At 44.7% G+C, this 24,231-nt stretch overlaps 1 protein-coding gene across 1 annotated transcript in view; it reads left to right on the top strand.

Annotated features, from left to right (window-relative positions):
- The first annotated feature begins 12,912 nt into the window (after positions 1-12,912).
- Positions 12,913-24,231, top strand: part of CCNYL1 (cyclin Y like 1) — a 48,363-nt gene continuing 37,044 nt past the window's right edge. The window contains exon 1 of the mRNA XM_075001373.1: positions 12,913-13,279. Coding sequence (XP_074857474.1) covers positions 13,066-13,279 — 214 coding nt within the window. The 5' untranslated portion in view covers positions 12,913-13,065. The remainder of the gene's footprint in view (positions 13,280-24,231) is intronic.

The following is a 24,231-nucleotide window of genomic DNA, read 5'->3' as shown; positions in this document are numbered from 1 at the left end:
TACTGCAAAGGCCTGGTTGTTACTTAGAAACCGTCACCAGGTTTTAAAATAAAGGTTCTTTGTCTCTGGAATCTAAGGTATTAGATAGGCATCTGTCACTGCAATGTGAACCGTCTGCTTACAAAATGGACCTAGGTCAGGTAAATTCAACCTAACCTTCTAGTGTTGACCAGGCCTGAGTCCTTAAAAATTAGCATCCCCGGAAGCACACTGCAAAGTTTTCCAATTAGAACAACCAAAATCCTAGGTTACAAACACAAGTACGAAATACCATGCCTGCTGCATTAATTATATCTCTCTTCTCTAAGCTCTTTAAACCTTTCACGCTGATGATATGCTTTAATCAAGTCTACATAATACCATCTTCAAGTACCCAAAGCTTTTCTGAAGCTCACTTACAGTTCCTCCCCAATTGTGGATGGTACTAGAGATGGGCCAACGATTAAATGAGACCTTCAACAGCACTGACTAATCAGGTTTAATAAAAGGGTTATTCCTGCCACAGTATTCCTTTAGAAGAACTTTCATGTGGACATTCTACTGGCAATGCCAACATCTGTAAAAGATTTACCTTTTCCTCACAGCAAAGGAAACCTTTATGGCTTGTAGCATCAACTATTTTCTCTGCTATAGCGTGGCAAGTCATAGTTGTTCTACCAGTTCTCTGCCTCACTTCATACACAGTATAGCTCCTGGACTTTGTGCTTACCTGGGCAAATATCTCATTCCCCTTGCAAGGATTTCAAACAGTTGGTTGACTCTAGTAGCTGCATTTAGTAGTTAGTCTACTTAGGAAAGTAATGGTAGGCTCAGAACAGAAAAAGTGGGGAAAAAAACCTGTAGGGTTGTGTTTCAGCATGCTGGGATATCATTACAGCAACCTTCGAATTACTTATTATCACACTTTAGATCGGGGGTCAGCAACCTTTCCAAGGCAGAGTGCTGAAATTTGATCTTTTGACCTCTCTGTACAAATGCTGGTGATACTTTTAAAAGTCATGAATTGTCCTACTTACAACAGCCTCATTAATAAGTAAATTAAGATGCAGAGCTTTACCGTTTCAGTCTTTAAATCCCTGTCCAGCCATGTTTTTTAAATATCTAAATATGTCCAGGATTTTAATACAGGTTGAACCTCTCTTATCCTGGAATTTCTAGTCTGGCAATGTCTGAGGTCTGGCAGGACCACGGATGTTGCTGAAGCAAGGAGTCTCAGCCACAAAGGTTGGTGGGGGCGCTCAGCTGCTTTGGTGGGCAGCCCAAGTAGGTAGAAGCAGAACCCTGGTGGTCTGGGGTGCAGAGTCACTGGTGGCCCCAGGTGACGAGCCCCAGCAACCAGAGGTGCAGAGCTCATACTGCTGCCCTGGGCAGGGAGCCACCACTGGCCCTGGGCAGGGATCCCCAGGGCACAGAGCTGCTACCGGCCCAGGCGGGGAGCACTGCCAGCCCCATGCAGGGAACCACTGCCAGCCCAGCCAGGAATTGGCTCACATGCCACTCTTGCTGACCCTTGCTCTAGAGTGTTGCTGAGACAACATAGGTACCCATTTAATCTAAGACTTCGTGCTATTAACCGACAGCTAATTGTACCACGGTTATGCTCGAGAAGTGCAAATGTATGTGAACAACAAGAAGTCCTGTGGCACCTTATAGACTAACAGATATTTTGGAGCAAAAGCTTTCGTGGGCAAAGACCCACTTCATCAGATGCATGAGTCGGGGGGTGGTTTCAGAGGGGTATGTAAAGAGTGGGGTCCCAGTAAGAGGGAGGGCCAGAGCTGACACAGACTGGGAGTGTCTCGCAGCTTACAAAGGCAGCTTCTCTGTTCTGGGTGTTAAGATCTCCCCATTAGACTCTGACAATGGCTCATTTCCCCCGTCTGATCTGACTTGTTTTTTTCCTCTTTTGATACCTACTATTGATAATGGGCCATTTCCACCTTGCTGAATAGACCCTGTCAGCTCTGGTCCTCCCTTTTTCTGGGACCCCACTTTTTAAATACCCCTCTGAAACCACCACCCCCCCACTCATGCATCTGATGAAGCCGTTCTTTGCCCACGAAAACTTATGCTCCAAAATATCTGTTAGTCTATAAAGTGCCACAAGATTTCTTGTTGTTCTCAAAGCTACAGACTAACATGGCTCCCTCTCTGATGCAAATGTATGTGGTTGCTGAAAATCTGGGCATGTGTGTTTCACTCACCCTCACTGATGAATGGCTAATGGGACTTTAATGAATACGTTAGAAAGTCAGTTTTCACAGTTAACTACTGTATTACTTTGGGCTCCTTCACTTAAATGGCCATGATCATGCCTGCTGTAATTTTATTGCATCACCTGTCAGATTCAGAAGAAAATCATTGCAGCCAACATTTTTGTCCTGTCTAGTGGTGATGGATTTTACACGTACAAGGTTTTCCTTCCCCAGAATGTGCGCTGTATCCACAGCAAAACACACAAGTCTGAGCTATTGTTTTCAGTTGGTTATACAGGCTCAGCTTGCTGATTCACTTCTCCTGTAGCTCAGTTTCTGTCTTGGCTCCTGTCCAAATGATCCATAGAATTCCCTAGGAGTAAGAGCAGAAATAGTCATCTTTAACAGTTGCAATGCTTTCTAGGAAGGGAAAAGAGGAAGGAAAAGCATTCCCAAACACTGAACCACCACTGGGTGAAGCTGCCATCTTAGCATCAAGATCTCTGTTACAATTTACGAGACAAGAGTCTTTTAGCCCTGGGAAGCACACAGTATACGTTTCCCAAAGTACAGAGCCAGCAGATACAGTGGAAAGAGAGAATGACATGCTCTCATGTTTGCATCACCACAGCGGTTGGCTTTAATGTTAGTCTGGCCAGACTTGAGAGTCTTCATTTCATTATTTCATTATTCATTGTTTCAATGGGCGAGCGGGGAAGCCCTGGAATGCGTTACCTAGGGAGGTGGTAGAATCTCCATTCCCAGAGGTTTTCAAATCCTGGCTGAGATGATTTAGTTCAGGTTGCTCCTGCTTTGGGCAGAGGGCTGGACTCAATGACCTCCTGAGATCTCTTTCAGTTTTGTGATTCTATGATTTATTTCATAAGCATCCTACAAATCATTTTACATAATTATTTGCAGGATGCATATCAGAGGTATGTTGTTTATAATAGTTACTGAGCCAAATTCTTTCCAGGTATAACTCATTTGACTTTCTTGGAGTTATACCGGGGAAAATTTGTCCCATTATATTTTCATAGCTTAAAGGAGTCATAGACATTGGAGATAGAAAGTTCTATTAGAATACAGTGTGCAGCTCCTCCTAATGTCATTGTGACATGACGACTAGGACCATCTCAGAATTCTGCCCAGCATTCATGGGCTGTTTGAAGTTTTCGTGGTGACCAAGGGCAGCATTTCCAGGCTTTTGAAAGTTGATCCCCTCTTTTAGGAAAATCAGAGCAGTCACACCCACTTCATCCATATGCTGTTAAATCGCATTCCAAAATGAGCAGTCAGAGTAGAATGTGCAAATCTAGACAATGCGTTTGCTCTCCTTTCTTGCATGCTTTGACAGAGACATAGGAATAGTGTCAATGTTGTTAGCACTCATTGACTACATGAATACTTCTCACCTTTGAACTATTATCTCAGGCTCTTTACAAACTCAGACATTTACTCTCTTGTTGCAGGAGGGACAACTGTGCTTTGTGTCCACCCTTTTGATTTTTCCTCTGAGGTTGCTGTTAGCCTTTCTTTCACTTTCCTTTACCCTGGAAAAGGTGGGAAAGGGAAGGCAGGAAAAAAATGGGGTCACTTGACCCTAACCTGCCCAGTAACAGAAGGGCTTATAAGGGACATTCACCAGTCCCTTAGTCTCTCTGTGCACATTTTGTGACTGTGGTGCTGGAGTGGCAGTTCAGCTGGGGCGAGTTGTTAGCTTGCTAAGCAGCTGGCTGGAGGCAGGGGCCAGGTTGCTTGTCTACTATTGAGAGACTGGGAGTCTCAAGCCAGAGAGAGTGCTTGGTACAGCTCCTCCAGTGAGTTGTATTTAGGACAGGGTAACAACAGTAGGGCCAAGGCAGTTGAATTCTTCAGGCATCTTTACATACACCTGTCATTCATGTGCCTCATCTGCATTCTCCACACATAAGGACGGGTCAAGAAGGGAAGAAATAAAATAAGAGAGAAGACCATCCCCCGCCTGCCCGAGGCTATGTCTGCAGTAGACATAGCAGTCGATGGCTGATACACAACGTTAGCTACGCCAATAAAGTAGGTGAAATCAACTTTTCAGCAGTCAACTTCCCTGGCTTTCTTCATGGAGGAAGGTTGATGGGTGCACACCTCCCGTTGAACTTCCTTAATCCTCGTGGCTTGTGAGGAGCCATGGGGTCGACTTTGACCCTGGAAAGCACCGTTTTGCACACTCACGAAACGGCACCCCAGAAGGTCAACCCTGAGTGGGCCAATCTTCCCCGGTAATGTAGATGTAGCCTGAGCGCCTGTGACAATGACCCACTATCTTGAGTTCCCTTCCTTTGTGTCTCCTGTTCCAGTGTTATCCTTCTACCTCACCTCTGGCCATCAAGAAAATGGTAGTACGATCCCCTCCCTACAGTATTTTGCCCAGATATTAACTGTATTTGGTTTCTGGCTTCTTGCCATTGTTTTGTTTTGATAACCAGATTTTGTGTTTTGTTTGCTAGTCTAAGGTGTCCTGTTAGGTTTGGTATTGTGTAAAATAAAACTGTTTGCGGGACCCAGCTATGCCTGTTGTGTCCTCAATACTAGACTACCAGCAGGTGACAAAAATACGGAATGGGTGGAGAATCTGACTTTGGGTCCTTCTGATCCAGATGCCCTCACCCAACACTGATGAAATCAAGCCCTTGCCCTACATGCTAGGCTATGCTTGGGTCATATTTCCTTTGTAATTATAATAACAAGACTTCTTTCTTTTTGAAAACTGGGATCCTGGAGAACAAGGTTCATTGAGCATTAATGGTGGAATATTGTCAAAAGGTAGAGCTTTCATAGCAGTGTAGCACTAACCCACACTACAAATATTGTAAATAATTAGATTTAATTACTTAATTAACAGAACTAGTAGTAACCCTCACACTTCAGTATATTGTAACTGTTGATCTGTAATAAAGTAATATTGACCTTTAAAGTTCAAAGTCTCAGCTGATGTAAACTGGAACCCTTCAGTGTAGCTATACCAATTTATAGCAGCTAAGGATTTAATGCTACTTCTTCACAATTTAGTGTAAAACTGTAATGTCATTTGTCCCATATAAGCTGTGGGCCTGAACTAGTTACAGCAGTAGAATTCTGTAGGCTACAGGCAACTCCTCTTTCATACAAATAGTCAAGAAAATATTGACTCCAATCCACTGTCCTGCATAGTAGTCCTGGTAGGATGTGAGTAGGTGATTAGTTGCTCTCTTGCGACTGTCAGACAGAGAATAAAAGGTCTATTAATAACAGCAACTATGAAAATATCCCTTCAGGTCAAGCGGTAGAGGCTTTTTTATAGCGGAATGACAGTGGTTCCAATCACATATATAGGAAACTGTTTGCAACACATCAGTTCATGATGCTTGAAGTGATCATCCTCAAAATATCAATTTCTCACATGAAATATGGAACAAGATACATAACGTCTATATTAGAAGAGCAAAAGTGATAGTAGGAACTGCCCGATTTATTGGGTAAATCAAGCTGAAAATCAAAATAAGACAAGAGGCATAAGGCTGGTAATAAATTAATAGTGGACATTCTGTACTGCAGTTAGCAATGAGTCAATGGTGTATTAAGTTTCATAAATAAAGGAATAATGTTCCAGTCAAACATATTATGGTCCCTCTTCAGGGCACTCATTTAAAAAGGATATCCTGATGCTGGACGGAGTACAGAGGATAACCAGTTTGATTCATGGTATGAAAGGTCTGATCTATCAATAAACAAAACTTGGTAAATCAACACTGAAATAAAAAAACTTGCAGCACCATGGAGCCTGGACAGAGATCAGTGGACTTGGGTTCACCTGGCCTAGGCTGCAAGGCTAAAAATTGCCATGTAGCCTCTCCTGCCTGAATGTCTGCACTGCAATTTTATAGCCCCACAGTCTGGGCCACAGAAGCTGGAACCAGCTGCAGACATGTGGAGAGTTTTTGTCACAGTGTGAACATACCCGAAGAGTTAACTTCATAAACTTGGGAAACAAACAGAAGCCCCCCCGTGATGGTAACACTCCCATTCCTTCTGAAAATTGACTTGTGAATAGGAATATGCATAACTTGAAAATGCTTTAAACAAAATACCTCACGGAGCTTATCGATTTTATTGTTACGCTGCTGAATGTGTAGATCCTATTTTTATGCATGCCATTCTTGTATGTGAAGTTAAAAATATAAAGTGTGCATCAGTTTATAATTCTGAATATGCTAATGAGACCCATTAGTGGTGACCCAGAAGCTTAATGGCTTGGTGATCAAATCGACAACTTGTAAACAGCCTTGTTTTTCCTGTAAGCCCAAGAAGTGGCTGGTGCTAGAAAGACATGTGACCATACTACCTAGTACTGAAACCCATTTTGAACCTGATATTTTTCCATGGAAAGCAGAATGTAAACAAAGGATTCCCACTCTGGGGAGAAGTCTACTTAAGCAAACCAAAGCAGTCCCCTTTTGCTTTTGCCTGGTTTTGTGTGACACACCCTAAGAGGATACAAGAAGAGCTCTCAAAGGCCAGAGACCCATGTCAGGGTAAAAGAGTTTACTTTGGGTACATCTTCACTAACAGGAAGATCAACCCTGCCGCGATTGATCTTCTGGAGTTTGATTTAGCATGCCTAGTATGGATGCGCTAAATCGAACTTACAGGGCACCTGTGTTCATGTGGGTACTCCTGGCCCTCATTAGGAGTAAGGCATGTCAACAGGAGAGATTTTTCTATTGACTTCCTGCCGTGTGGATGGTGGCAAAGATCGATTTTAGATAAGTTGACTCCAGCTATGTAATTCTCTTAGGATTTGTGTATCTAAAATTGATTTTACCTTCTCGTGTAGATCTGACTTTTGAAGTTTATATCTGAAATAAGATCCTTGTTCAGGGTAAGAATTTGCATGTAACTTGTTTCTTCATGAATTAGGCAGGGCTTTTTTTCTGGCGGAATGCACCAGAATGGAGTTCTGGCACCTTTTTCCCATTAGAATACCAGAAAAATTTTCACTGCTGGTTCTGCAGCAGCACAGGGACTGGGGCAGGAGCCTCCGCCGGTCCCACAACAGCGTGGGGACCGGGGCAACAGACCCCTCCAGTCCCGCAGCAGCAGGGGGGCCAGGGCATTAAAACTGAGAAGACATCAGACCTGAGTTCCAGCACCCTTTTTTCTAGAAAAAAAGCACTGGACTTAGGCAAGCATTCTCTATTTGTTTTAAGTTAGTATCTTACCTTTATCTATCTGTTTTCCCTGTCAACTACATAAAGGCTATGTTTTTTGTACTCAGTAACACGCTTTTGTTTATTATCACGCCCATTGTAAATAATTGGTACCTAGTGGGAGCAATCACTGTGCATGTCTCTCTTTTATTAATAAAGGGGCTTAACTGATGAGCTTTCACTGCATGAAACTTTCATACAGAGAAAGATGGATTTATCTGGGTTTTTGAGCCCTTTTTGGGGGTTGGTTCCCTGGGTACTGTGCCCTAGAACTGTGTCCTCCCAGAGACAGCATGGTTCTTGTCTGCGTTGCTCTGCAGGGGGACTGTAACCCCAACTCTCTGCCTTGTCTGGGGGAGACAAGAGGATCTGGCCCACCATGACAGGGTGGTGGGAAGCCCCAGAGCACAAAAAGGTGGGTGACAGTGGCATGATCAGCACACGAGGAAACAATCCCCTGGGGACCCTGTGAGTGTACCCCATCATCTCTCCCACTCCCTATCTCCCCTCCCACAAATTCCTGTGCCCAGAGGGGACATGAAAAGATCTGGATGTGACAATTTCTAGCATGGGAAGTATGATGTGTGGCCATAGCTGGGGTATGTGGCTGGAGAGGGTTAAAGTAGACACTAGAAAAAGTGGTGTTCTCCTGGAATTGTTGGCATGTGACACAATTTGCTTTTTGGGTTCCTAGGGATTTCCTTTTGGACTTTGGTCTTTATGAATAAGGCAGTAAAGGGAAACTGATGACTGATTGGTTGTTTTTCTCCTTGCTTCCTGCTGCCTTTGTAAAGAGCTTATTGCAGAGAGAACAGATTTATCCTGATCACTTCTCCTTTGCAGCCTAATGCATCACGCTCAAAAATCCAGTGAGAAAATTCAGCCTTTCTGGGAGGTGTGGAAATCATATCCTTCCACTTACTCGTAACTATGGGAGAAAACACTACTGTCAGTGTTGGGTTCCCAGCTACCTCTAAATATAGCAGTCCCCCAGTAAGCGTGATTTTGATTTGCACTCACGTTGCATTAACACGAGGTAAGTGCAGATTGAAAGCTCTCCAGCCCCCAAACTGGAGGAAGCAGGGGAGAAGCCCCGCCACTGCCTCTCTCTGCCTGCCCAGCTGGGAGAAACTGCATTGCAGCAGCTCTCTGCCTGCTGAGCTCCCTCAGCCAGGGGGTGCAGACAGTCACGGTGGCATGGCTTCTCCCCATCTTCCTTCAGCAGTGGGGAGCCAGGAGCCAGGCTGCCACTTGGTTCCTAGCTCTCCCCAGCATGCACAGCTAGGAAACTGACCAGCCACATAAAAGGGCGAGAAATGTGCAGCCCCTGACAGCTGATCAAAATTCAGGGAGTGGCCCTTAGGCAAAAAGGATTGTCCACCCCTGCACTGCAGTTTACAGTGGCACAATTGCAAGCTCTCATATGTAGCCACTCTAAGCTGGTGGGCCAAGGCAATGGGTTGCAGGGCACCAGGGGAATATATGCCCCTGACACCATGGACAGGACAGGCGAGGGGCCAGCGCGTGGCAGGGCCAGAGCCTCTGGGTGACCCAAGGGGACTTGTGGGAGGAGGCCAGGCACCTGTAGCAGAGGTCCTGCCCCCCCCAGTGGCAGGGGAAATGGAGCAGCATGGCCCAGCTCACTCTGCTTTGCCAGCATAGTGCTCAGGGGAGTGAGAAGAGAGCAGTGCGACCGGGGAGCAGAGCTGGGGCTGTGTAGCTTCACTTCCCCTGCCATTTTCAGTGAGGGGCGGCAGAATCCAACTTCTAGCACCAGATTGTCCCTGGGCTGCATCGCTCTGAGGTGGAGGAGGTTGAAAGTGGAGAAGAGGGAGACAGAGGGCAGAGCAGGGGAGGGGGCAGAGCAGGTCCAGGGAGATCCAGGGCCTAGGTCAAAGGGGGTTGGTCCAACCCATCCTCCATCTAGGGAGGGCAGTCATGTAGACAGTGCCCACCCCATGTCCCACCTCAACCATCGCCCCTGCCAATGAGAGAGAGGTTTCCTTTTGGCTTAACGACTCCAGCCTCTGTGAGCCGCAGCAGCTGTCTTGGGGCAGTTCTCCCACCAACATAAACCTGTTGACACTGGTGCTTATATCAGTGTAGCTTATTTCAGACACACGCAGGTGACATGAAATATGCCAACATAAACCATAGTGCATATAAAGCCTCATTATTTGCCTCCCACAAACCCTAAAAGTCCACATCCCTCCTGTATTAAAAGATGCATTTCTCTGGGGCAGGAGTGAGCAAACTTTTGTATATCAGGCCCCACTTTTAATTCCTGCGGTTAGCAGCCCCAATCTTCTCCGATCTGGCTAATGGAATCCAAACCGACTGAAAAAAAAAAACCCCAAAACAACCTTTCTGCACATGCAAGAAACTAAGTGTGAAGAATGTAAAACCTTTATTAATGGGTGTATAAATGTGACTGCACATACATAAAAACAGGAACATACCTCAACATTTTTAATGACGTGGGTGAGACATGCCCAGCAGCCAATTGTGCTGCACTCCCTTAGGACATTTAATGACCCCACAACCCAAGGGGACCTGCCCCCTGCTTTGCGCAACCCTGCTTTAGAATAACATGCCTTTAGACTTTAACAACATGTTTCATGGACATAGATGACACACTAAAACTACCATGCAGGTGAGAAACATAATTTATCTGTATGATGGTAGCCCACATATAAGACTAGGGCTATATAAATCAATGGGTTCCTATATTTATAACATCCTAGACTGTTAACTCATTTGGATTCTAATCATATAGCATTTATAACTTCTCCTCATAAGGTGGATATGTTGTTTCTAAAATTGTATCCGTCCATGCAGGATGCACCTTCAGTTGTTAGGACTACTACAGCTTGAACCTCTCTAAATTTTGCTAGTCTTTAAAGTGCTACTTGACTGCTTTTTGTTTTGACTTTCTAAACTGGCACTCTTGGGACCTGACCAGTGTGAGATGAGAGAATTTGCCAGACCATGGGAGGTCAATATTTTTAGCAGCATTACCAAAACTTTCACTGCTTACTGGGCTCTTAGAAGACATTTGGGACTGGGTAAATTAGAGCTAAATAACATCACAGAACACTGAAAGCCAGGACTTTATGGGACTGTGGGAAACTTTGCCACACCCAGGATAAGTGGTCATCCAGCTAACTAAAATCATGCTGGATTACATATGTTGCCAGACAAGAGCGCTGGATTAGAAATGTTCATCCTGTACTACAAGATGTCTAACAAATCCACTTGTTCTTGGATAAATGTTTCTGTTTTAGGGTCATTTAAGATATTTGCAGGAATATATCAACATCTTCTCTTAAATCTTTTGTGGTTTAATTCTTACCAGTATCCAGCGTTATACATTTTTGTGGTGATAAATTGCAGAGCCCTGAGAGGTTGTACTTATCATGAACTTTGACTGTGTCATGAAGGTATCTTGCCTCCTAATCCATCTTCCCCAGGGTATAATCTAACATTCCAAATCTCTGAAAAGCTGTTAGCTGCTATTTACAAAAAACGAAACTAACAAAAATGTATTGCGGAAAGGTAGAGTATCCCCCCCCCCACCCCATCAGCTGTGTGTGGATTTTCTCCTCCACATCACACTGGTTAAAAATCAGGATGGGAAATTGCACAGAACTGGAGATGGATTTATAGTTCCTTATCTCTCAGGTGGCATATGTATTTTCCCATCGGAATCCCATTTCTCTCTTGGGATACACAACTTGTAAGACCTTATCTTAACAATGTCAACTGTGAGACCCATGCAGTTGGACTTCTGATAAGTAACGTTTTTGATTGAGAGGTTGAGGGATAAATATGTGACTCACCATTAAAAATGTCTAAAGCCACACATGTTAAAAATGTAAAATGTCTGCAAAATGAACTTGGATTTGAAAGGTGGGAAGGCCATCCGCTTTGGATTGCGTACCCCAAAAGGGAACCTCAGTTCCTCTGCACGATACTGCAATATAAATTTTAAAATGTGTGCCATAAACCGAATGCTATACTACAAATGTTTTTCTCAGCACTCAGCTGGGTACTGGCACTTTCACTAACCTACATTCATGTCAACAAAACCCTTCTACTCTATTCTCCCCTTTGTGCATAGCACTGCGTATATTTGATTTGATAGCGTCTTATCCTCCTATTAAACCTTCACTGTTGGAAAGAGGAGCACCAGCACAATGTAGCCACATGGAAACTATAAAAACTGGATTGAATTGAACAACTTTTAGGTTTGGCTGAACCCTGGACTATGTGACCTGGTCTCATTTGGTTGAAGTCCCCACCGGTCCAGTTTACATTCAGGCTCTGGCAGGCTTAAAAGTGAGTTAACTTGCCCAGGTTCAGTAAGACATTTGGGGCTTGTCTACACTAGCTCCCTACTTCAAAGGGAGGATGGTAAGTAGGGTGTTGGGAGTTTATTAATGAAGTGCAGCAGTGCATATGCAGCACTTCATTAAGCAAATTCCCCCTGCTGCAACTCCGAAGTGTTAAACTTCGAAGTGCCAGCTCGCGCGTAGCAGTGGGAAACCTGCTGATACTTCTACGTGCCTGGAGTACTTCAAAGTCCCTTTACTCCTCAAAAAAATTTGCTTAATGAAGTGCTGCATATGCACCGCAGAAGTTCGTTAATGAACTCCCAACACCCTACTTACCATGCTCCCTTCTAAGTAGGGAGGTAGTGTGGACAAGTCCATAGACTAGCTTGAGTCAATCACGCCTGCCGCATTTCAGCCTGGCTGATTGCCTTTCTCAGCAGCAGGGGTGTGCAAAGTGTGGGGGTGGGCTCCCTTGAGGTGTTGTGAAATTTCCTAAGTGTGGGTGCAGCATGATCAGCAGCTGGGTCTCAGGCTCATCCATCTCATTAACAATGTCGAAATATGTTCCTGTTTTTATGTCTGTGTATTCATGCGCATAGACCAATTCACACCATCTTTACATTCTGCAACCTTATTTTCTTACACAGGCTGTAAGGAGATTTTTTTTATATGAACATATCCGAAACGTCCCTTGGTTTGGATCACATTAGACAAGTGGGGGGCAGGGGAGAGGCCCTGCTCATTGCAGGGACAAAAAGTGTGAGCTGCCATAAAAAGTTCGCTTGCCCCTGCTTGGCGGTTGCAGGGATTAGCCTCAGCAGCTGTTAGCAGCAAGTCCCCGAGCTCCCCTGGCAGGCTGGAGTCTGGCACAGGCACCAGAGGACGCCCCTCCCCCAGCAATGTGGGGCTGTGTCAGGGCTAGGTCAGAAACGTCCCCACCCCGAGGAAGCTGCCAGGGGACCCTGCAGCTGCCCAGCCCCTTCCCACTCTGCCTGGGTGTGGGGGGGGGGGGGGAAAGGGGGAGGAGCAAGAACGGCCAGGGGAGGAGCACGCGCGTCCCGGGTCATGTGACACGGCGGCCCCAAGTCGGTTCTTGCCCTCTGATTGGCCGCTCGCCACCATGTGACGGGCGGGGGCGTGTCTCCGGGGCGCCTGGGAAGGCGGCGGAGGCTGCTGCTGCTGCGCTCGCGCTCCATGAGCCGGAGCTGAGGCGGCGGCTGCCGGGTGCGTGGCGGGATGCGGCGAGGCGCCCGCCCGTAGCCCGGCTCGGCCCCCGCCTGGGAGCCGCGCAGCGGGGCCGGGGCCCCCATGGGGAACACCGTCACCTGCTGCGTGTCCCCGGACGCCAGCCCCAAGCTCAGCCGGGCCCGCGGCGGGGGCGGGGCCGGGGCCGCGCCGGGGCCCGAGCGCCGGGCGGACGCTTACCACGTCGCGGCGGCCGCGGCGGAGGCCGAGTCGGGGGACTCGGATCCCGGGGGCGGCCCCCACCTGCAGCATATCAGCGACCGGGAGTTCCCGGATGGTGAGGCGCGGCGCCGGGGGGGGTGAGGCGCGTGTGGAGCGGGGCCGGGCGGGGTGCTGCCCCTAAGGGGGCTGCGCGTCTTTGCGCCCTTCTGGGAGGGGCGCACCGGGGGAGGGGCTTTGCCCCGCCTTACAACGCTCCTGGCGCGGGGGTGGGGGGTCCGGCGCTGGCGTGGGAGAGAGGCCGGGACGCTGCGGGCTGATGGGTCTGTGCCCCGCTGCGTGCGGGTACCCACCGGGGCGCGGGGAGGTGCTGCACGGCCGCTGAGTGTATGCCTGGTCTCATGGATGGGCCGTGCTGGGCCGGAGAGGTTAGATCCAGCAAACGCTCTTCTGTCCCCCGCCCCCCACGGGTGGATAACGCCTGAATCAGAATCGCCTTTGGGCATGTAAGGGCTTTTGTGGGGAGGTCCAGAAGGTCTGTGCCTTAATCAACCCTTTACTTTTCTGGAGTAGAGCACCGCTGCTCTAGACTATTACGGGCGGGCTAATTTTTCTCAGAGGTCCATTTGGCTTTTTCTGACTCTTATAATTCTTACAGATTGCAGGGTTTTTTTTTTTTCCATTTGCTAGAGCAGTGTTTCATAAACGGTGTTCCCACAGAACGCTGGAGTTCTGCGGACAGCACGCAGGTGTGCTGCGAGCGTTTGGAAAAATACACTGATAAAACCAGATGCAGTGTTACGACTTCATTGTTAGGCAACCTGATTAATTCACTTAGTTTTTGCTGTATGTTAGTGTTTGGGGTTTTTTTTAAGAATTTTCATAGGGTGTTCCATATAAAATATTATTGTTTGGTGTTTTGTGGTCTCAAAAAGTTTAAGAAACAGAGTTATTGACTTTTTTTTATTTGAAATTAAGCATAAGACATTTCAGGTTAAAAGAACTTAAAGAAGTTAGGGGAGGATTAGAAATAAGGGAGAATGGAAAACTCCTGCCAAGCTAAAGGGATGTTTAGTGACTTGCAATCTGGTCAGTGTCCAAAAAAATAATAATAAAGTAGTGATAGATTCTGCAGTTCAATCACTGTCAAATGTTGTGGTTTCATTAATTTTTTCCTCCTAGATTCTGTGTGGAGTCTTCATCTAATCAGGAGGAGCCAACTAAGCAGAGATAGCATTTGTCTACTACAGTCAGTTCCATATTATCACCCAATAATTAAGCAAGCTCTTAAGAGTTTCTCTTTGAACTATGGTAATTTTAGCTTTTGTGGTAATATCAGTAAGTAAAACACTTTCGGGTGCAAGGGTGGTTTACACTGATAGCTCTTTAGCTTTTGAGTCGTAACTGGCTGTGTAACTTTTATGAAATGCTTCATTTATGATCTGTCTAGCCAAAAGGAAGAGGAGTGTTGGAGGATATGGGGATTATAAATTGTAAATCATGTGACACCATCTGAGAGACAGACAATTTACAATGAAACTGCATAGGAAGCTAAATTACAGCAGTAGATTTATTGCACGGAAAGTCCATTTTCACATAGCCCATGCTGCACTTCCCCATTGGCTCAAAGATGCCAGTCTGACTAGCAAACTTAGGTGTGTTGGTGAATGTAAGAATTGTTCTGTAGAATTTCTGTTACCTTTGCAACTGAATCTAGGAATTGCTGACAGGGGCATGCTGAGGTAGGAATTGTTTAGAGATCAATTCATGTCTTCCTAATGCTGTTCTGCTTGTGAACATCAGCTTGGCTGCTGTTACGCTCACTCTTTCATATTGTATCACTGTCAACTTGACATCTTTAACTTCTCACTTGTAGAACATGTATGTAAGGAAAAAAAACTTTGCCATCCCATTTCGTGATGATCGCCACAGTATGAAAGAGACAGCATGTTTGCCATCTGGTGTGTAGGATGCCTGCAATAACATTTACCATTGCTCTTCCATTCTTGTTCCTGAATTTTAGGGACACATTTTTGGTAGTTATTAAAAAAAATTGACTGCAGAAGAGTGTGAGGAAACTGTCAGAATGGAACATTTAAACATCTATGGCTCTACTCGCAGAACCATATGGCATAGCTGTTTTAACAGAAATGAATCTAAATAGAACATCCAATTTTCCAGACTTTTGTCTCGGACAGCTATGTAATACAGCAATAGGGAAAGTCACACTTGTAATTTAGAAAAAGGAAAATTCTGATCTTGCAAGAAACTATCATAGAGTCCATGAGCTATTGCACTCCTAATGCTTTTTGGTTGGGGAGCAGCTAAATTCTCTAAGGATTCTAGAAATCTGGGCAAAAATGTCTGAACTAAATAAATCTGCTCAGAAATAAGGGCTACATTTGTTTGTCTCTTACTGTATAATCACTTCGGTTTTGAACTAGTGCTGAATTGCTTTGGTAAGCTTAATTGAGAGTTCATCCCAATGTCAGAACTGGCTTTGGAGCAGGGTAGCATTTAATTTTCTGAGTTTGTGGACTATTATGACAGAACTGTACAGATGAAGGATAACACAGGAGATATTTAACACAAGTTGGTTTTGTGGCTGTGAAAATTTAGAAAATGAGGTTGGACATAATTCTGTGATTTGTGATAGGCACAAATTAGGTATGTTATGAGAGAATTTGAGAAGCACAGTTAGTCACACAATGTTGCTCCCATTCATTTTTGTTGCTTTTGGTACACTAGACCTTGTTACAATAAATGACTGTTTCCTAGCTCTGTCAATATTATTGTGTCTCTTGAATATATTTGGTTACTTTTTCATGAGCCTTTAAAACAAAACTGAGCTGTCGCAGGTAAACTCAGAATAAGATTGATATGCACTGTGGGTCATCACTACAAGTATATTTTTAAAGGCCTAAAACAGGGGTGGTGAGTCTTTTTTGGGTTGTGGCCGCCGACCGTAGACAAATCAGTCAGGGACCACACAAATGATAAGCTGGGGGGTGAGGAAGCCCTCAATTATGTGGTCCACAACTGAAAAATAGAAGGAGGAGATACTCCCTTCATTTCCATTGTGTACGAGCCCCAGAGCCTGGGGGTCGAAGGGGTAATGCGTTTTGTGGACCCCGCTAGGTTCTGAGGCTGGTGTGCAAGGGGAATGAGGGATTCAGTGTGCGAGAGAGACGGTCAGAAAGTGGGGTTGGGATGTAGGGTCTGGACAGAGGGAGGGTGCTGGAGTGGGCTGGGAGTTGCGAGTCTGGGTGGGAGAGGGTACAGGAGTGGTCTGTGGGTGGAGGGGTCTGGGCAGGAGAGAGGTGCAGGGTGGGCTGTAGGGTTTGGGTGAAGTGTCTGGAAGGAGGGGGCAGAAGTAAGGTGTGAGGGAGAGGGCAGGGGGTGGTGGGATGATGGTCTTGATGGGGGCAGGAGCAGTAGAGGGGCACAGGGTCTGGGCCATGGGGGTGCAGCTTAAGTAGATAGCGCCTCTGGATGCACATGGCTCTGCGCCTCTTCCTTCTGCACTGTGCTCCACTGCTGATTGGCCAGAATTCCAGCCTTCCGGAGCACCACTGAGGCTGCTGCTGCTCCCTTTGCCCTTTTCCCCCTGGCTGGGGGAACAGCAGAGTGTGGCAGCAGCACAGCACCAAACTGCTTCCTGCCCCCAGCAGAGCTCGCTGCCTGGATCTGGCCCCAGCTTGCCTGATCCAGCCCATGAGGCTTGGGGCTCGGCGTCACTTGCTGAGTGCTGGATGCTATGGAGGGGAGCCCTGAGCCTTGGGGTCTGGATGCAGACAAGCCACTGTCTGGATCTGGGCTGGGGGTTCCCCACCCCTGTTCTAAAAGGAACAAGTAACTTTAAAATGTGGCGTTAGCAGTTGCAATGACTGGCTTAAAGAAGTAAAGTTAATTTCACACAGTAAAGAGCTCTCAATATGTTTATTTTGAAACATTATGAAGGAGAGCTTCTCCTAAAGGTTCAAATTGAGCAGGCATCAGTACAATTTAATGTTCTGTGAAGTGACAGGCGTGACTTGTAGCTGTTGTACACTAGGAAGGGTTTTAAGAAAAGAATGTTGTGGTGATTTGATGAAGCTTCCGGTCGTACTAAGTTTTGGAACTTATGAATTGGTCTGCCCTTCTCTAATGACTGCTAAATCAATTTGAGATGAAATAATGATCATCTCAACAATTTTTTTTCTTGTCGGTTATTCAACAGGCAGTTAGTGTCTGAAAGCGACGATAGAGCTATCTTCCTCAGTTTCTGGCTTGAATGGAGTTCTCCTTGATGTGCTGTTTTAGGTATGTGGTTGAGAACAGGAAAGCAGGAATTATCCTTCTTGCCTTTATTTTGTTGAAATTGAATGTTTCAGTGGCAATGGGAATTTGGCAGCTAACAGTTCAGACATGGAGCTGTTTTCACAGGAGTGTGGCAATGATGTCTGTGTCTTGAATTGGAAGTGTTCTCCTTGTTACCAGCATAGTATCTTAACAGCACATTTGAAGCCTTGTTTTTTTAATTGAAGGATGAACTAAAATATGATGTTAAAGACAGTGATCAAAGTATACTACATAAATCCAAACCACTTAGGATCTATTTTTATTACTGAGGAAACATCTTAACATTGGTTACATATTCAGTGAATATGTACAGCTGAATAAATCCCTGATATTTTTGTTTTCACTTATGGACCTTTTCCAGATCCAGGATTGAATCACAATAAATCTGAGTATATGCTTAACATCTTTTAAAAACTGTATTCTTGACACTTTCTGCAGATCATTGTACTGTAGTATGAATACTCATTGCTTTTAGGCATTTTAAAAAGTTTGTCATTACTGCAGACTGATAGCTTAGCAGGCGTGTCCAACCTGTGGCCCTGGACAGCTAGTAATGCGGCTCCACAAGATCGTAAACTTTTAACATTATTATGTGACTTATATACATTAACTATATTATATATTTTGTACGCAGCCCAAGACTATCTTCACTCAATACAGCCCAGGCAAGCCAAAAGGTTGGACACCCATGGCTTACAGTCTAGATCTGAAATCCGTAGATGCTTGATCTGAGATCCTAGGGACAGTGTGGTGCACTGTCTCACAAGGATCATTGGTAGCGCTACTTGTATTATGTGTATAAATATGAGAAATGCTACATGCATCAAATGTTAATCACATGTATAATTCAGTTCTTAAAAGCATTTTCATAGAACATAATGGGGAAGAGAGACAGCTACACAGAGAAGAGAAAAGGAAAAAAGATTTGATTTAACCAGCATTGTATTGAAAAAAGAACGGAGATAGCCAGGAATGGTGGATAGAGCCAGGCAAGATTAGCCAAGGCACCAAGTAGAGTGAAATAACCACTTAAGGTTAAGACAAAGAAGAACAGTAGGCAAATGAGCACTGAAAAGAATGAGAAACCTGGTTCATGTAGCAGAAAGTAGAGGTCTATCTGTCCAGGATGAGAATCTTGCAACTGGAGCACATTACAGCACTTGATTTTGGTTTTGACAAACCTGTCACCGTGTTTTCTTCCTCATTGTTCCTATTAGCATAACTTAACAAGCCAGTGCCCATTTAGAAGGTGAAGTTGTCTAAAAGAATGCAGTAGTAGTTTCCTAGCCAGATGAAGGCATAGCCTGTGAAGACCCTTCCTGTTTTTTAGTTATCTATTCTATTCAGCTATGAATACATTAACTGTGATCTGTCTGCAGATCTTTATTTCAAATATCTAACCATTATGCCATTTTATAGAAAGACATGTTAGCTACGTTGAAGAGTGTGGGTGTTTTGCTCTTTTTGATCCAAGTAAAATTGTTTGCAAGCTAAATAAAAAAAAAACAACCCTCTTTGATTCAAGAAGTCTTCTGTTTTTTTCTCCCTGCTGAAAACCGTTGGTATCAAAGGCTTAGCCGTCTTATTTTGTGTCTCGTTCTATTTGAAAATCAGTAGTGAAAGAACTGGTACGTTGTCTGCTGAGGTAAAAGATGAAGTTGGTGGTCAAAGACAATCACAGTGTCTCCCAACCCCACCTCTGGTCCATTTTGTGCTATTCGGGATTACTGTCCTGTTTACCCTTCTGAGTTTTATCCTTATCTTACTGCTCTCTTCTCTTTTAATCTCTCCCTCTGTGATCTTCTACATTTCCCAGAATTAGAAATGATCGAACATCTTCACGCGTACCTGTAGCATGTCTGCTCAATTCTTGACTCCTTACGCTATCTGAAATACGTCTTCCTAATTGTAGTTATCGTAGAACCTCAACTTGGGAACATGCAATTTACAAATTAACTAGTCAACCATACACTTCATTTGGACCTGGAAGTATATAATAAGGCAGCAGCAGATGCAATATAGTACTATGTTAAATGTAAACTACTAAAAAGTGGGGGGAATTTCTTCTGCACAGTAGTTTCAAAGTTGTATTAGGCCAACATTCAACTGTAAGCTTTTGAAAAACTACTGTATGCTTTGCTCAGGTACAAATGTCAGTTATTCATAACTTCCATTTCCAAAATTTCTTTTGTCCATATGCACAACCACCAGCCCCTTTATCTGCCGTAATTACAGTGCTTGTCGAAGTTCCGCGCAAGGGTCAATGGAAAAAGTGAGTGTAAATGTTGGAAGCAAGGTTTATAAGTAAATTGTTACAGCGTGTAAGACTCGATGCTCAGACTTGTGCATTGGGCTGAACAGCAGAGACCTTGATGGTTCCATCACAGATTGCATCAGAGGCTGGAACAGATGAGGAAGCTCCCTGAAAGGAATAGGGTTTGTCAAGTGCTAAATCTATCAGCAAGCAAGTTCAGACATCAGAAACAATACTCACAAAGGTAGCTGTGGATCTGCAAGAATAACCAGACCTTTTCCAGGCTGGCCACAGAACTTGTGATCAGGGTGATGGAGGAACAGAGAGATCATCAAGGGTTTAGTCACACAACACAGTGAACCAACATGGGTCTCCCTTCCCACATCAGATTTAAAACTCTGTGCCCAGTAACCCCCCTTCTAAACATTCACATTGCATTTCAGTGCAGTCTTTACTGATGAATAAAAACAGTTTCATAATAGTTCAGTGTTTTCTTCTACTGTTCAGCAGTCTCACAGACTTACCACTGTGGTCCCAGATGCAGGCCACAAAGGCGCGTTGCTAGCTGTGTGTTGCACTGATGGCTGGGGTGCAGCCTGGAAACAACTGAAACAGAAATTTCAGGGACCCTCATTTTCAAAGTGCACCCTCAAGCCTTTCTGATGTTACCAGCAGCTCTTTGAGCTCCTGGGGCTGCTCAGCCTCTGTTGCCAAGCACTGTGCTCAGTGCTCTGCCTTTATGCAAACATTTCACCCTTTGCATCACACATATTATGGCACCTGCAGCGTACGGTGATAGCTCTAGGAATGTCCTCTGCCATGAGGTCTTGCCTGTCATAGAGACACCTCCATCTCGCCTTCAGTCTACCAAAAGCTCATTCACCCATTGTGTGGCACCAGTTCAGCCTGTTGTTAAAACACTTCATTGATGTCTAGATGCCCCATATATGGTTTCGTGAGCCAGGGTGGCGAGAGGAAACCTGGATCTCCCAGGGTTACAATAGGCATTTCTGCCTTCCCTGCTATAAGCTTGTGGTCCAGAAAGAAAGTCCCTGCTTGCAGCTTTCTGGGCAGGCTGACATTCCTGGTGCACGACTGCGGCATCGTCTTTTTCAGACTACGTGGCTTTGATGTCAGTCAAACACCCACAGTAATCCATGGTTGCCACCGCAACATAAGGCTGATGTTCATGTACTCGGTGGCGAGGTGGATGGGTGCTAAAATCAGAATGTGTGGCATCTGTTCCTCTCGCACCACCACTGTTGGGAAATCCCACGTCTGCAAAGCCAGCCACAGTCACGCACATTTCCCAAAGTTGCAGTCCTCGGTAGCAGAATGTGATTGATTGCTCCCCACGTATGCAGCAATGTGCCACCAGTGGTAGACTTGCCACTCCAAGCTAATTTGCAGCAGAAAGGGGTAACAATCAGGAGTTGCCAGCTTCCATGTATAATTGCCACATGCTTGTCAACCAAGAGGGGAGCTCTCGTTCTTATGTCCCTATGCCACAGGTCAGGAGCCAGCTCAGCGCACGGCTCCAGGAAGTTCCAGGAACCCTGTGGCCATTCCACACCTGCATGACAATGTGATCCCACTTATCAGTGCTGGTTTTCCTAGTCCAAGAGTGGTGCTCCACCTGTACGTGCTCTGAGACTGCCAAATGCAATGACTGGTTGCCACTGTCCAGACCATGCAGACTCTCAGGCTCTATCTTCTTCCTCTGTCAGTAATTTCAAGATCGCCGCTGCTGTGTGCAAGTGCCTCATGACAGCTGAGAGTATGTGAGGGAAGTGTGGGATCCCTTCTTTCTTGCTGCAGGTGCTGGAGTGCACAGGAGAGAAAGGTAGTTGAGGAAAAAGAGGCACAAAAGGATGCTGGAAGCCCCTGAACAGGATGGTGCTTGATGTGATGCTTTGCACAGTTCCAAGATGCCCTGCATTCTGTTCCATGGTCTTGCAATGCTTGGTGACTGGTGTCACCAGGCATTGCTGGATACATGCCTACGGTGTGTTTCTCCTGCTGTTCATGGGGGAGCTCCCAATGTGAACACGCTATTTCAGTGGGGGACAACTGTGGGCATACACTGGTAACTTTGCTGCTGTTGATTTCTGCATGTAGACGTTAGTTTCCTGGACAGAATGTGTTAGTGTAGACAAACCCTTACAAAATAGTAGTAGTTCAGGATTCAATCTCAGCTTGCTGTACTTCATCCAAATAGTGTGTGATCCTGTTTACTGTCTCAGAATTGTAATTGCAGTATAATCTTAAATAAGACTTAACTCCTTTTGCTCAAAAGATAGAGACCTACCACAGGCTTACCTTATGATAACAAAACTTTTGAGCGTTGATTCTGCTGCAGAAAGGGAAGGCGCCTGTAGGTCAGTGGAAAGTGTATAAGAGTAGGAACAGAAATATTATTGGAATAAACTTCATAATTTAAAGTAGGAGGTGTTTAAAGTAGCATTTGGCCTCTTTCCACACCCTCACTCCCTTTCCCTTGTTTAAGTGGCTTGTTTTATTTTTTTTTTCCTCCTTGCCCCTAGGTGTCATTTCCAGAAGCAGCTGAAGGGAGGTGGGTAAGAGCATGTGCATCTGTGGATATCCTGGAGCCTGCATAGTGCCTACAGTGGTTTCGTACAGAAGAAGATGGCTAATGGGAAGTGGTTGAGAACAAATGAATTTTTTTTCACTGCTGAGGCTGTATCTAAACTGCAGGAAACTGTTGGCATAGGGTACGCAAATTGCACACCGCAATTAGCGTGTCTTTTACCAACACTTCTGTTAAGAGAAGCTTTTCCAACATTTGGCCCAACTCCATGGGGCCAAATGTTAGAAAAAACCCTATCTGTCAAGACATCGCTTCATCCTCATGGAACGAGAGATACAGGAATGTCAGCAGAATGCTCCTGACTGACAGAGCTCAGAAAACAGAAGTTTTGTCCACAGAAACCTGCAGTCTAGACATAGCCCAAATGTGGGAGCTAACTTCATGCTGTTGATGGCACTTCATTTAGTATCTGGAAAGAACAGAAAAGAGGGGCTGGAAATATGGGGTAGAACAAGAGGGTGAGGTTGGAACTGGGATCTTGTATAGGCATTGTTGCCTTTGAATGCTGACTACAACTATATTTCTCTTTCCGGTTCTCAGGTGGTAGTGTTCATTATTTTATGCCTTACATATACAAATGAAAATGAGAATTTGAAAAAATATTATATAGGCACATAGATAAACAGTGAAATAAAAACTGTTAGTCAATGAGGAAGAAACTGAAAACCACACCAGAATGAAGGTGATAGCTGTGCTCGGAAAACTTCATTAGCATCAATGGAAGTATATGGTAAAGCAGGAATACTAAAACTAATAAGAATGCGTACAGCTTGATTCAAATTAGAACTTTAGTTTTTTGGGTTTTTTTAAATCCCCATTGGAGTCTAATGAAAATCTGAGTTTTTAGTAAGTCATACAGATGTGGAAACTGCCTTCCACTGTCTGGGTTGGAATTCAAGAACAAGCCTTACCCTGATTTTGTGCAACATTATACAGTATCAGTTGTGCCAGAAATGTGTCAGGCGTATACCCTTTTACTGTTGAACTTAAGCAGCCCTTACTAAATTTAAAACAAACAAAAAAAAACAAAAAAACCTAAAATTGAAAAGGACATTTTTATCAAGACTGTCACAGAAGAAAACATTAGTTTGAGCAGTTACTAGTTTTGCTTATTGGTAGCCTGTGAAGGGAGAATTTGGATTAATGCCTAAAATTTCCTTAAAAGGAAATTTAACTCCCTATAGGAACTTTCATAAAAGCCCAAGCCTCACATTTTAAGCATATAAAACTGTTACTTCAGGAAGGTATTGTTTCATTTTCACTCCACTTTCAAACTGAGGTTAAAATAATCCACAATTTTCCCTGACTCTGATAGCCTGTTGTACAGATTAGGACTTAATACACTGCATTGTTTTAGTTTTATCTGTGGAGTGGATGGAATTTGACCTGCCAGATTATTGGGCCATCAGTTCTGATGAATTTAAGGTAATATCTGATATCTGACTTCCTTGTGAAGCATGCCCTGTAGTACACCAGGCAAACTGGGTAGAGACAATGAGGGAATATCTGTTTTACCTTTGCAGTGCTTAGTTTTTGCTGAGCAACCTGAGATTTGCATGTGCTAAATTCAGTGTTCAAAAATTTAAATGTTCAGTTGAAAACTGCAGCTTTCTAAAAATTGTAGCCGTGGGGCGGGGGGGTGTCTGTTAACCTTTGCTAACCAATTCCAAGTACTGAGCAACAGGTTGGAACAGAATGATGTGTGGAGAAATGTGTGAACAGCATAGTTTGTTTTTTTTTCCCTCCCTATCCAATAAAATGTCACTGAGTTAACGTTAGTTTACAAATCGCCATGCTAAAATGTAGTTTATTTGCTGTACCTTATTTCATGTGGATTTCCATTTTCTTCCCTTCCCCCCCCCAGATG

The sequence above is a fragment of the Carettochelys insculpta genome, chromosome 8 (assembly GCF_033958435.1).
Source record: "Carettochelys insculpta isolate YL-2023 chromosome 8, ASM3395843v1, whole genome shotgun sequence".
NCBI lineage: Eukaryota > Metazoa > Chordata > Testudines > Carettochelyidae > Carettochelys > Carettochelys insculpta.
The sequence above is the reverse complement of the archived record's forward strand: the minus strand, read 5'-3'. Positions and strand labels throughout refer to the sequence as shown.